The 13,838-nt window shown below is 48.4% G+C and overlaps 1 protein-coding gene across 1 annotated transcript in view; it reads right to left on the bottom strand.

Annotated features, from left to right (window-relative positions):
• TMEM163 (transmembrane protein 163) overlaps positions 1-13,838 on the bottom strand; it is a 257,272-nt gene that overhangs the window by 90,356 nt on the left and 153,078 nt on the right. Inside the window, exons 3-4 of the mRNA XM_007446031.1 lie at positions 2,340-2,383; positions 800-891 (exon numbers count right to left, since the gene is read on the bottom strand). Of these exons, the coding sequence (XP_007446093.1) occupies positions 800-891; positions 2,340-2,383 (136 nt within the window). The remainder of the gene's footprint in view (positions 1-799; positions 892-2,339; positions 2,384-13,838) is intronic.

Here is a 13,838-nt window from a genome sequence, read left to right as displayed (position 1 = left end):
CCCCACAAAAAAAAAAAAAAAAAAAAAAATGACACAGACGTTGAGGATATGACAAAAACCTTGAGCCTTATTATACACTCACTGTATACATCAGCACGCTAAGAGACACACCCACCAGAGCCATGATGGTTCTGAGGCTCACCATAAAAGGTCAAAAAGTGGGCGGTGGCCCAATTAGTGGAAATCCCTGCCCCTTCTCCAAGATAGTTGGAGTAATCCTCCCACTCTTTAGTCTATGAAATTGCCCAGCCCATAGAAACTAGCCACCCCATAAGTCAGGGACCACATTCTGTCTATGGAATGTGTATCTCTCTAAATAAATACCTATCACTTTGTCTCTCAATTCTTTCTGTGCCGAGACATAAAGAATTTGAGCTTCAGTAAGTCCTGAGACCAGGTGTGTGATTTCAATGAAAAGACAGTGGGTTCAAGTCCCAGACTGGGGTTTGATGGGGTTTGAGTCCTGGCCAGGGGGTCCAAGTCCCAATCTGAGTTGTGCAGTTTCGGATCGATCCACGGATAGATGAATGGATGGACAAATGAGCATACAAATATTCACTCCAGACTCAAGTGCATAGAACAGGGAGAATTATAAAGGGACATCCCATCTCTCTGACCATCCCAGAAGGCGCCTATCATATAGCTGATATCATACCAGCCAGTCTCAAAGGCAATTTGGGGAACTTATTATTCTCATCACCGGGACCAAAGCTACAGGGTGAGCTGTGCTGACAGCCTAATTACGTGCCCCTCATTTGCGAGGGTTCTGCAGTCTGGAAGAAGACAAAATTCCACTTACATGTATTCCCTATGGGCAGAGTGTACAGCGGCCGCGTTGCTGTAACGCCACAGGACGATTGCAGATGACAGGACGTCTAGGATGGCATCAAACTAGGAGAAGGAGACACGGTATTAGTGGTTTCCCAGAGTTAACAGGGCACAACTGCAAAGACACGAGGTAACCGATCTGTGACTCAGAACATCTGAGCCAGTGACCTCAGAGCAAACAGGCTTCACATCGTTACAGTGCTGGTCATTCATCATCCTCAAGGTGAATCCTAGGACTTCTCAGCCAGGGCACCCAACACGCCTGCCTGGTGCCAGGGTCACGGCTCCCCCTGGTCCCTCGCTGCTGGGGCCTGAGAAACCACACTCTGGTGTGCTGGGCTGTGCTCCCGGGGCCTCTGGCTCCCAGCCCTCTGGAGACGGGGGTAGGGTGATGACACTGTTCTGACACATGTGAAATTGATTTGCCCAGGGCAGGCAAGATAATTTCAGCATTTTCCTGCCTGTCCCAAGTAGAAGATTCAGGCCAAGGACTCTGTGTTTCTGGCTCTCAGTGGGACTGTTCTATTGATACCTGGGGTCCAGGGTTCCAGAGGGTGGGGTCACCCAGGGGCTCCGGGAAGTCTGCCAACACCGTGAAATTGGAGGCAAAATTCAATGCTTTTGTTCAAATGAACAAGTGAATGCATAAGGGAGAGAGAGAAATGTTAGAGAGGAGGGGACACAGGAGTATGAGAGAGGTGGGCAGTAGGGTAGGGTGGTGTGTGTGAGTGCGTGTATGTGGCATTTTGGCATTTTTCTGGAGAGACAGTCCACACCTTTCAAAAGATTCTGAAAAGAATCTGCAAGCCTCAAAACACTGAGGGTGTGTGTTCCTGTTCCCAGCCCGACTTCTCCCCACAACAAAGGGAAGAAGTAGGTCTGGGAACAGGAACACACACCCTCAGGTACAGGAAGCCCTGAAGCTATGCAGGAGGGCTGTTTCAAGGAGGTTTCTCTGCATGAGTCACCCCGCTGCACTTTTCATCTGGAAAATTACAAGCACTAGCATTCTCTTAAAGGGATGTGGGAAGACTTCACTCAAGTTTTCAGCATCTGAGACCCATTTTCTCTAACCAACACCCATCAGGAAGCAGGCAGGGCAGCCTGGTTATCCCTAGTCTGGCTACGGACTGACGTCCTAGTGCCAGCAGCCCCGATCTTAACTCCCAACACCTTTGCCCACACCAGCAAATGGTTCACTCCAATGTGTGCACAGTTTCAAACCTAAAACCTTGGGGGGTTGGCGGGAAGGGCTAAAACCCTATAAGCATCCTTCTCAACCAGAATCGGAAAACATGGTGGCCCTGTTCTCTTGTTGAGCATTAGACAGTGTCACTGCAGTGTACTTCTATTAAATTATAATTGTTTGTAGAAGCCACTTCCGTAAAAGGTGTGATTGTCATGCTCTCTCTCATCTGCTAACCACCCTCTTAATGAAGAGCCCAGCCTGAGATTTGCAGGCTCAGGAGAAACGTGCAAAACTTCATAAAAGTACATTTCAGGTTACTTACTGCAAACCCAAAAGCAGAGGCGCTGTACCTCATAACGGAGACAGCTAAAAAGAAAGAAAATATTATTCAGAATATTTTAAGACCTCAAAGATATTTTCTCTCATTTGTGAGACTATTCATATATTTGATATGGCCTTTTACACACCAATGGAAAAGTTCTAAGAGAAAGAAATTAAAAATTAACTGTACTTGTCAAATCCGAGAATTTAAAAAATTCAAGAGCGATGTGAAAAGCGTCCAGACTTCACCTGCAACACCCTCTCTTCCCAGTGTGCCCTGAAGCAGCAAAGGGCCAGTTTCAGAATGAAAATGCTCAAGCAGTTGTCAATCAAATGACAGCTGAGGCTCTGAGAATTTAACAACTGGGAATAGAGCTGGGAACCATATGAAACTTTGAAAGTGAAACTGTAACCATCCAAACTGTTCCCATAATAAGGTAATTAGTGGTGGTAACTACATGCACACACCATTGCTGGCATGGTTGGCATAAAATCTCTTGCCCACCAGAGCTTAATATCCAGTGTGGACCACATGAAAACTGTCTAGAAAAAGAAAGAACAAATTATCTTAAACGAGAGATGTCTACAAAAGTAGGTGTTACAGTTATAATTAAAGCACATTTCATGCATATTCAAAAATCAGTCGACCTTTTGGGGGGCAAGTTGATTGGGTAGTGCTTTTGTCTAATTCTGTGATCTGTTCTGCGCCAAAGCAATGTCCAGCTTTAAAGACAGCTCTCAATTTGACTTAATGAGGCAGGTCTCCACGCAAAAGCCATATGAAACAAGCATATGTCCACTCACTAATAAAGAATGAAACCCAACCCAGTGGGTCTGCAAGGCTTTGAAGTGGATCGTTCTGGGCACAGATGTTACAAGCACTCCCTCAACGAGTAAGGGAGGCATGGATGCAGGGCATGGAGGTCAATACCCCTCTGGACTCCCAATCAACTCAGCACATGTCCCTTCTCTGGGAGCTGCTCTCTGTCTTATCCATATGGACCCTGGGCGACCATATTGTGCTTTGGACCCCTGCCCACAGCCATGAGGGGGGTCATCTGACCCAGTGCAACCCAAGCATATTTCATTTTCTATGAATTAAGAATTCCTCTGTGTAACAGAAATAGAATTTTATTGTTCTAAAGGATGTAGCTGATAAATATACTAGAACTTATTTCTCCCAATTCTGACCAAGTTCCTAGTAGAACTAATCTAGTATGTCAAGGTACCTATCTTCTTTGCCTGGCAACAGTTTGATGGATTTTTTCTTTTTTTCTTTTGGTGGTACGCGGGCCTCTCTCCCATTGCGGAGCACAGGCTCCAGACGCGCAGGCTCAGCGGCCATGACTCACGGGCCCAGCCTCTCCGGGGCATGTCGGATCTTCCCGGACCGGGGCACGAACCCGTGTCCCCTGCATCGGCAGGCGGACTCTCAACCACTGCGCCACCAGGGAAGCCCCTTGATGGATTTTTGAATGTTATAAGCAACCAACTACTGGCTTGGTTTTTATAGATAATTGCAACACAAGACTGGCAAGTGTTCTAATAAAGTTTCAAACTCAAAAAAAAAAAAAGAATTGAGACAGAGAGAGAGCCTAGCCGGTCAATGTATGCTGTTGGAATTCAAACACCAGAGCTAGGGTTGCCCACACTGTTTGCTACACAGAGAGACAAGCTCTTACAGGGGTAAGCACAGCACTGGGGCAAGAGAGAACCGCTAGCTTCTCGAAGTTTCCCAGCCTTTCCAGAGACTCAGCCACATTCGGGTCCTCGGGCTATGTGAGGTGAGTGCAACTCATTACATTGCTGGCCTTCTGTGTTTGTGACATGAGCTGCTCCTGTCACCTGTGCTGTCACTCTTACTGGCACAGGGAGAAGGGCAAAGCCAGCCGTGTGCAGTGACCGACTGCAGCTTTCAAGGGCAACGTGGGTGTGATGGTGCAAAGGGGCACTGGACCTTCCCAAAGAACTCAACTCCCGGCCAGGTTGGCATGTGCAAAAAAAAAAAAAAGGCAGCAGACCCCTTGCCAGGTCTGAAGTGCCCTGTAAGACGCTGATACGGGCTCGTGGTAAGCGCTCAGTAACTGGATGAAGCTTAATAAAATTTCTTAGAAATGAATCGAAATGAGTATCGGGCTTGTGTCCTTTACAATCTGTTTTTAGGATATCTTAGTTGTGTGCTTTTTGTGGGTGACTTCTTTACCACTCATGGAAACCTTATTAACTCTTACTAGCATCTTGCACGGATGCTCAATATATACCTCAGATGAAGAGCTGCCCGGGCGGGAGCCCCCTCTCTGTCGCCACCTGCACTGTCTGGACTGGGCAGCACGGAATGGACAACACAGCTAGAAAAGCCCTCCACTAGCCTTCACAGAAGACATCCCGCTTTCCAGGCAGTAAACCATCGCTGTAAATTGTTTGAATCAAGTTATTCGGTGATACCAGGCATTTGTAGAGTGGGCTACAGATTCCACGTACTCTCAGAACTATACTGGAAAATTCTGCTTGTGCAACTTGAGCCTGCACAGTGGATGAGTAACTGAGAGCACAGTTCATATTGTTGCATCCCACACACACCAAGCAAAACTGGAGCAGGACAGCCCCAGGTTCACCTAGAGCCCTGAAGACAAGGGAGGCATTCCCATGTCTCGTTTACTTCTAAATTGGCTCCATCTAATTTCCTTGATGCGATGGAAAGGGGGGAAAGGCTGAATATTGCATGGGGAATCGAGGGAGGACTGAAGGGCCCTCCACTTGGGCACAGCTGTGGCAGCTTCCCTTTGGGAGCGACGCCCCAGCTCTCGCGAAGACACAACAGCAAATAGTCATTAGCACGGGACCCAAATGGAAGAGGTCAACCCAACTTTTAGGAATTTCTGAAGAGTAAATGACTTTATTTTCCTCGGCCCTGACATGACACATCCTAATTCTGGGATAAGAACGGACTCAAAGGAAAGGGTCGGATTGGTTTAGCAAGCTGCTACTCCCACAGAAAGAGAGCCAACTGTGGGGTTTCCATAGGGCGTTTCCAACTTCCCTTGTGCTAAGAATGAGTTCCACTTGAAGAGATCCTGGGCCAAGATGACCTACACCAAGGCAGAGATTACAGGGCAGGTGCCCCTGGACCCAAAAGTACTTGGCTGAGGGGAGCTGGGGAGCCAGCAAAGGTCCAACAAAAGTGCAGCGGTGCCTTTAACGCAGGTGCCAGATTCAACACTGGACAACAGAGAAGAAAGGGCCATTTAGACCTCAGACCGTTATGCTGCAAGCTGGCAAGGTCCAATCCCATTGCAAGGGTGGAGGTCTCCTAGGAAGGCTGCTCTGGGTCAAGGCAGAGGCCCAGCTGAAGATAATGAAATCTCTGTGGCCCTCAGCACGCAGTGTGAGGCTGTTTAACACACACCACAGCTGCTCCTGGATGGAGCACCTGAAACCCTGTGGGGCTCCTGGGCACAAAAGCCTGTGTCCCCCATTTCTTGTTTGCAGGAAACAGGTTTCATTCAGCCTCCATGACCTTCCCTGAGTTCCAAAGGGCAGGTTCAAACAGTTGCTAATCAGGGCAGGGAGGGGAGGCGGAGACAGGGAAGGAGAGGCCAAGAAACAATGGTGCAGTCTCCCACTATGGGGAGTTTGGGGTTGGTAGGTGCAAGCTGTTACATTCAGAATGGATACACAGCAAAGTCCTACTGTCTAGCACAGGGAACTGTATCCAGTCTCCTAGGATAAACCATAATGGAGAAGAATATTAAAAAAAGAATGTCTATATATATACATATGTGTATAACTGAGTCGCTTTGCTGTACAGCAGAAATTAGCACAACACTGTTCATCAGCTATACTTCAATAAAACATTTTAAAAAGAAACAATTAGTGCAGCCTTGGGGCAGGGTCCTGGTTCCCCCTCAAGGGGAACAGTATCTTTGAGCTGTTTTGCACGTACTGACCCGCAGCAGGTGGGAGAAGTTAACTGTATGCGGCCCCCAAGCACGCAGACCCCAGACCGGTTGGAACCAGAGGGTTGATGATGCTGACTCCCAATTACCTCACCTCCAACCAATCAGAAGAAGGCCCACGAGCTGATCACGCCCTCCTCTTTCAACCATTACTGTAAAACTCCTCCCTGCCCCCTCCAAGTGGGGACACATAGTTTTGAGGGCATTCGCCTGCTGTGGCCCAAGCTATTCTTTTCTACTTGACCCGAAACTCTGTCTCCGAGATTCAATTCGTGAGCGGTGTACAGAGGCCGAATTTCGGCTACACGCCCCACCACCAGCAGCCTACAGGTTCCTCTGAATACCACTGGTAGCAGTGGGAAAATCAGGGAAATTTTCAGGAATGTTTCTGCTCCTTACATTCAGAACTTGTCTCTAACACTCATCACTGAACTACGCACTCAAGAATGTAGTACAGCCTACAGGCCAGTGAGTCTCATTCCCCAGGGAGCTGAGGCCTTGGCTTCCGTCCTCTCATTCCCCCACCCCGACCCCGACCCCGTGTTCAGAGTGGAAGTAGGCTGTCATCTGATTAGGCTGGCCTAGCACACCCCAAAACGCACGCTTAGCAACGGGGCTCCTCTCACTTTCCCTGCTGTCTTGTGTCTTGTGTTTTATATATAAAACACAGAGCTCTTAAGGTGTTCCTAAGTCAAATGAAGATCTATAGTTTGGGGTCTGCCCAGCAGCCATTCCCCATTCGGGTAGAAGGGCCCTGAGTCTCCTCTGGGAAACAGTATACCCCCTACCCCTCAGTCTATGTGGTTTGACTGGGACGGCATTGTGACCCGCACTCTAGTCTATCCCTGTCCCGAGGCCAGAGTTAATGACTCAGAGATGGCAAAATTCAATTTGAGCCAGTGACAACCAGTCCTGAGTTTCTGCTGAAAATACTGGGAAGAGGATGTCTTTCTAAGAGGGGACAGTAGAGCTGGCAGCAAGGAAACAGGAGCTGCCAGCAGCAATTCTGCCCTAAATGAGGGGAGGCTGCCTTAGGATGAAGCCAACATGGAGGAAAGCAGTTATTAAGACACACAAATCAAACGCCTGGTGACAAGGACTGAACCTCTGGAGTCAGCCCTACCTGAAGTCTACCCCTATATTTTTCAAATATCAATACATTGGTCAATAATTTCCAATGATTTTTCAGCCAGTCTGAGTTGAGTTTGTATCACTGGAAGCCAAATGAGTCTTAATACGCCTTGAGCCAGTCACCCCTCTTCCAAGAAGCTCTTCTAATGCCTAAGAAATGGACAAACACCTTGTACACAAAAGCTTCACAGAAGGTTTGCATGATTTATAATAGCAAAACGCTGGTGGCAATTTAAATATCCAGCAGTAGGGTAATGATTAAAGAACAGTGCATCTAGAGAATAAACTCTACGTAGCTGCTCAGAAATGTTTACCAAGAGTGCTGTTGGCTAGAGCTGCTCAGAAATGTTTACCAAGAGTGCTGTTGGCTAACATTGATATTAGCATACTAGATAGAATAATGGTATTGACGATCAACAGCTGGTGTATTTGGTGCCACGAGGACTGGGTGCTGCGGGAAAGGACGGGTCTAGGTCAGGAGGGGTTCTGCCTGGTACAGGTGCAAACTGAATGGAGAGGTCAGAAGAGGCTTCACTGAGAAGGTGAGACTTGAGCAAAGGTCTGGAGGAGGTGGGGAAGTGACCAGCGCAATCATCTGGGGGAAGAAACTTCCAGATAATGGGAGGAGTCAATTGCAAAGGCCCTGAGGTGGGACACTTGACATCTATGAGGCCATTCTGTCTGAGACAAAAGGGAGTAAGGGGGAAGTTACGTGAGATCATAGATTTCCTTACTGTTTGAGCAAAAAACTTAGGTAGAAAAGGGCAAGAGACAAGACGATATGTGTGATACAGTACAACTACACTTTAAAAATGCATTGAAGGGCTTCGCTGGTGGCGCAGTGGTTGGGAGTCCGCCTGCCGATGCAGGGGACACAGGTTCGTGCCCCGGTCTGGGAGGATCCCACGTGCCACAGAGTGGCTGGGCCTGTGAGCCATGGCCGCTGAGCCTGCGCGTCCAGAGCCTGTGCTCTGAAACGGGAGAGGCCACAACAGTGAGAGGCCCGCGTACAGAAAAAAAAAAGCATTGAAAACAACTTTTTAAAAATCCCTCAAATCATAACACTGGTTAATCTTTAGTGGGTTGGAATATTTGAGGCCTGTTTGACTGGATTTCTACCTTTTTGAATTTCCTACGTTTTCCACAACCATCATATATGACCATTCAAGTTAGAAAAAGAAATCCATTTTATTTGGGGGGAAAATTATCCGACTTGTAACAACGTAGTCAAAGATGTAAATCAGCACAGCAGAAAATCAGATTTATGACAAACATCTGAGAGCAGGCGGCACTGTGAGCTCACGAATGCTTCTGGCTAAGAGGAACGCATACTAACATACACATTTTTATTACGTCTCCATTTCTGAAATCCATCTCCCGAGGCCAAATCACCTACAGGCGCAGCTTGCAAATGCCCCAAAGAGTTCTCAGAAGCATGGTGCAGGCAGACAGGCCAGGGACACAAGCAAAATGTCACTTCCCGTCTAAGGGACCTCCAGCGTCCGCGGTTTTTGCGTGTCCTACACTCCACTTTCATTGACATGTCAAGGGGGTAATAACAGCTACACTCCCAGAAGCACACATACAACAGAAGTCCTAAGGAAATATTTATACAGGTCTGGTTGCAGACCATAACTTCTTTAAGTCCCACTCAGGGCAAAAATCACTTCAGCTGGAAACTCCAATTCAAACAGATGGACAGCTGGAAAATGGAGCGGACCCAGGCAACCCATTGTTAGGGCAAAGCCACATGCAAATCCCACAGCTGAGTAAGCAGCAGGCTTGCAGAGGTGCAGACAAAGTGCCCTGGAAATGCACAGGGAGGTCCTGGAAATGCACAGGGAGGTGAGAGAGCCAGCGAGGCAACTGAGGGTCAAGGCCGAGAGCCCCTCAAGGGTGAAACAAAGAATGCCATTTCAGCTGCAGGCGAAATTTATCCAACAGTGAGGACCCATCTGTCATTCTCACCAAAGTCAGGCAGTAATTGTCTTGAGCCTTAGCACTCTTTAGCAATACCCCAGGTCCCATAACACCTCCCACTGCTAAATTCTGTGCCCAGTACAGCTCCGTTAATAAATCAACCCCACTTTAATTACACCACCTCTGTCCCTCCGACGCCTGCCAACCACCCCTCCCACAGCTACGGAACTAACACCATTTGCGAACCCGTCTTTCCATCATCCACCTTCATCGTGCTGGCTGCAACCCAGGCAGCAGCAGGAGTCAAAATTAACTGACTGATGTTCTGACCCACTTCAAGAGCACCTCCAACAGCTTCCAGACGCTCCCTCCCACTCAAACAAGAATATAACGTACCCAAAAATGAGTGATAGGATACTGAATTCAGCCACTGCTGAAGGAAGAGGGTAAAGCAGTTAGGAAAACAGATCAACAGAACTGCTTAGCCCTTTCAACTACTCATCTTCAGCTGCAGCACAGTGATGACTTCGTACTGTAAGATGGTACGGAAAACCCCCAACGAACTTTTTCGCCAGCCCAATATTTTGGTCTGTCTAGACCATAATTTGCAAAAGCGCACCTAAGGATGAAATTCAGAAGTTTCTGTTTGACCTCTACAGTATTATTCAAGCATCAGAACTGGCTACCAACATTTTTAAGTCAGGAAAACCTGAGATCTGCCGGTGCCGGGCAGTCCCTTTCAGGGATGCAGCGCTGTGTTTGGGCAGGGCGTGTTCTGGCCAGTTGCTTCTCCTGCATCATTGGACCCAGCTGGCCTCGCTCACCCGCCTGGCCCCTCTGGGTATCCAGCTGACCCGGCAGGCTTGAGGGTATAGCCCTGAGAGGCTTAAGGGAAAGGACAGTAGTTTCACCTCTGTGTCTGCAGTTCCCAGCAAAATCCCTGCTAAATATTCATTTTACTGCATGAACAGTAGCCTCCAACGTTTCCACTGTCAGGTCTGGCTCTCGGCAAATTACAGAAAGCTGTACGGTGGGTGGGTCAGTTCTCAAAGCCAACACCATTCTTTGAGAGATTCATCTTCCCTAGAACCTGAGAAGCAGTCATTAGCCCAGGCAGGCTATGGGCACTGCCCGCCCACCCTCCAGGGAAGCTCTTGCCAAGACCTCAGGGATGATTATGAAGGTTTCTCTTTCTTTCACATGACCAAGAGGTAGGTCATGTACAAAAAGTGGCCATAAAATCCCTTCCACCATCCCACACCCACAATAAACTGTGTGACCCACAGCAAGGACAGTCATGAAGAGGTTAGAAAATATTGTCCTTGAGCTACTGCAATGGGGCGGGGAGCATCATTTCATGGTGATCCTGGGGAGCTTTGCAATGAAAGATGAATTTGCATTCAGGTTTATAACAGGAAGCAACTCCCAAGGTGTCTTGCCTGAACTCCCCACATCCTCCCAACCATCCCCCTGCTCTCTCAACATGCAGCCAGAGTGGTTCTAGCTGTCCCACTCCCAGGAAAGGCCTAGGTCCTTATGATGGAGGAGGCCCCACACACTGACCTCCTCCATTACAGCCGCACCTGTTCACTGACCTCCCCTCAGCCAGGCATGCTCCTGCCGGTCTGGGTTCTATCTCATTCTTCCGCCTGGAGCAGTCTTACCACAGAATCCAACTGGCTCACTCCCTCATTGCCTTCAGGTCTCTGTTCAAAGCTCACCTCGGCCTGTCCTGGCAACCCTACTTAATACTGCAACCTTCCCCTTACCGTGCTCTAGGGTTCCTTTATCCAGAGCGCATACATCTTCTAACACACCATCCCACTTACTTATCTATGAATACTGTAAACCATTTGCCCCACTTCACACATTAGAATGTAAGCACTACAAAGGCCACAGGCTCTTCTGTTTTGTTCCTCAGTGTCTCTCATATGCCTAAATCAATGCCTGAACACACAAAAGCCCTCTCAGCTTGACTGACTGATTCATTCATTGACTGACTGGAACGACGCCTACTGCTTAGCTTCAACCTGCAGTGAACAAAGTCTTCGGGGAGAAAGCAGGCAGGACTGGGGTTCAACATGCACCGAGAGGCCCAGATGCGTGACCAGGCGGCCATTCCCTGAGCAAACGGGAGTGGCAGCCAGCACTCTGCAAGGCATCACAGAGAAAGCAGCCTCTGTAAGGCCCATTCTTTTACAGAGAACTTGGAGCATCTGCAAATGACAAAGACGTGGGACTATGGGAAGAGCCAGAACGGCCTTAAACCCAGAAAGCCAAGAGCCAGCACAGAATAAATAGTACATGAAAAAAGAAAGTCAGAATGAGAACAATCCAGGGAGAGTCTCCACCCTGGACCAGGGCACCTCACTCCTTCCAACACACACCAGACGTTCATTCGCTCTGCTTCAGTGAGTGTAACATGAAATGCACCCACCCCCACTCCAGAGCGGGAAATCAGTGTTCCTGGAACATGAACAGGACAACTGCTACTTAACAGGGAAAGACGGGATTTCGAGAGGCTCTCAAGGGTCCCAAGGCACAGGAGACACCAGTTCAGGGATGAAAAGCCAAGAGCCCAGCTTTTCATGCCAGAGTTTCTTCAGCAACACAGCACACTTTCACTTCGCTTCTCCTACAAACAGGGAATAAAGAGGTGGAAGAGCTGCTGGAAGCACGGTTACCCAACTTTGATGATCCTTTACGGACTGTCATCAGTGTAGTAAACGATCCACCCTCGCTTGTTCTTACAATCATTCCAAAGACCTCACTCGCCAGAACTAAGGGGAGGAGCAAGCTTCTTGTGAACGTCAACTGCCTTACATATAATTTTATTCCTCCCTGTGCTGTGGTTACTGTGAGCACAGCTCTATTGCCTGTGGGTGGCTTGGCCAGGGGTCCTCAGACGACACTCGGCCCTGTCCTGCAACCCTCTCCAGACGAACACGAGGAGCCTGAGCTCCCCAATCATTCTTTCATTCAATAAATAAATGCTTATTGAGCATCTACTATGTGCCACACACTGCTGTGATGAGCTGGGGATACAGGCATGACTTGCCCTGCGATTTAATGAAATATGCCTCTAAAAGCCCTAACTATCCCTTAATCATAGAACGCTGCTACTTTTGCCTCATAAATAAAGCATTCACTGAACAGAAATCAGAGATGGGGGAATTTTATAAAACAGAACCTCACAGTTTGTCATCTCTAGCCTTCTGTTCTGAGTGTGGTTGCTGTGAATTTGAAGCTTGAATGCTCATTCTCAGGCCATTATTTCCAAGTTGGCTCAGCATCTGTCCTCTGGCACCCAAAGCCCCTGTCCCTGCTGCCCTCACCTTGCACCACACAGAAATGATCCTTGGGTCTTCTCCAACCAGCCTATGAAGACCTGAAATCAGGCTGATTACATCGTATTCAACTCTCTATCTCCAAGGCCTGTGAAAGCACCAGCTCAGAGTTGATGCTGAATACATGCTTACTGAGCAATAAATTCTTGGGAAATCTCTAAGCCCTAATAATAATGTCAGCTTTTTACTTAACATGCAATCATTAATTCATACCGGAACCAAAAGCTAATGCCATGGGCAACTAGAGCTCGCAATGGTGTCGATGTTGCCACCCAAGGTCAACCCTGTCAGATGACTAAGATGCCCCTTAGTCTGGCACTGCTGACACATACCACATATTGGACTCCTTTGGTTTAAAGAGTTGCTAAAGGAACTTTGTAAAAAACAGAATATATTGTTGGGGAAGAGGAATACACTGAATAAGACTTCAAAGACTTGGCTTAAGGAGATAGTGCTGGGGCTTCCCTGGTGGCGCAGTGGTTGAGAGTCCGTCTGCCGATGCAGGGGACACGGTTTCATGCCCCGGTCCAGGAAGATCCCACATGCTGCGGAGCGGCTGGGCCCGTGAGCCATGGCCGCTGAGCCTGCGCGTCCGGAGCCTGTGCTCCGCAACGGGAGAGGCCGCAATAGTGAGAGGCCCGCGGACCGCAGGAAAAAAAAAAAAAAAAGAGAGAGATGGTGCTGAATAATTATTTACTCACTTGAGCTGAATCAAAGTCATTAGAAAACCACTATCACTCAAAGAATAAAAGTTAAACATGATAGAATAAAGGCCTTTTCTCCCCTCCCTCCCTACCATTCTCTATAAAACCCACCAAAGCGGGCTTCCCTAGCGGCGCAGTGGTTAAGAATCCGCCTGCCAATGCAGGGGACACGGGTTCAATCCCTAGTCTGGGAAGATCCCACATGCCGCGGAGCAACTAAGCCCGTGCGCCACAACTACTGAGCCTGTGCTCTAGAGCCCGTGTGCCACAACTACTGAGCTTGCGTGCTGCAACTACCGAAGCCCGTGTGCCCTAGAGCCCGTGCTCCACAGCAAGAGAAGCCACCGCAATGAGAAGCCACGCACCGCAATGAGGAGTGGCCCCTGCTCGCCGCAACTAGAGAAAGCCCGAGCACAGCAACAAAGACCCAACGCAGCCAGAA

The sequence above is a fragment of the Lipotes vexillifer genome, unplaced genomic scaffold, assembly GCF_000442215.2.
Source record: "Lipotes vexillifer unplaced genomic scaffold, Lipotes_vexillifer_v1.1 scaffold1771, whole genome shotgun sequence".
Lineage (NCBI taxonomy): Eukaryota > Metazoa > Chordata > Mammalia > Artiodactyla > Lipotidae > Lipotes > Lipotes vexillifer.
The sequence above is the reverse complement of the archived record's forward strand: the minus strand, read 5'-3'. Positions and strand labels throughout refer to the sequence as shown.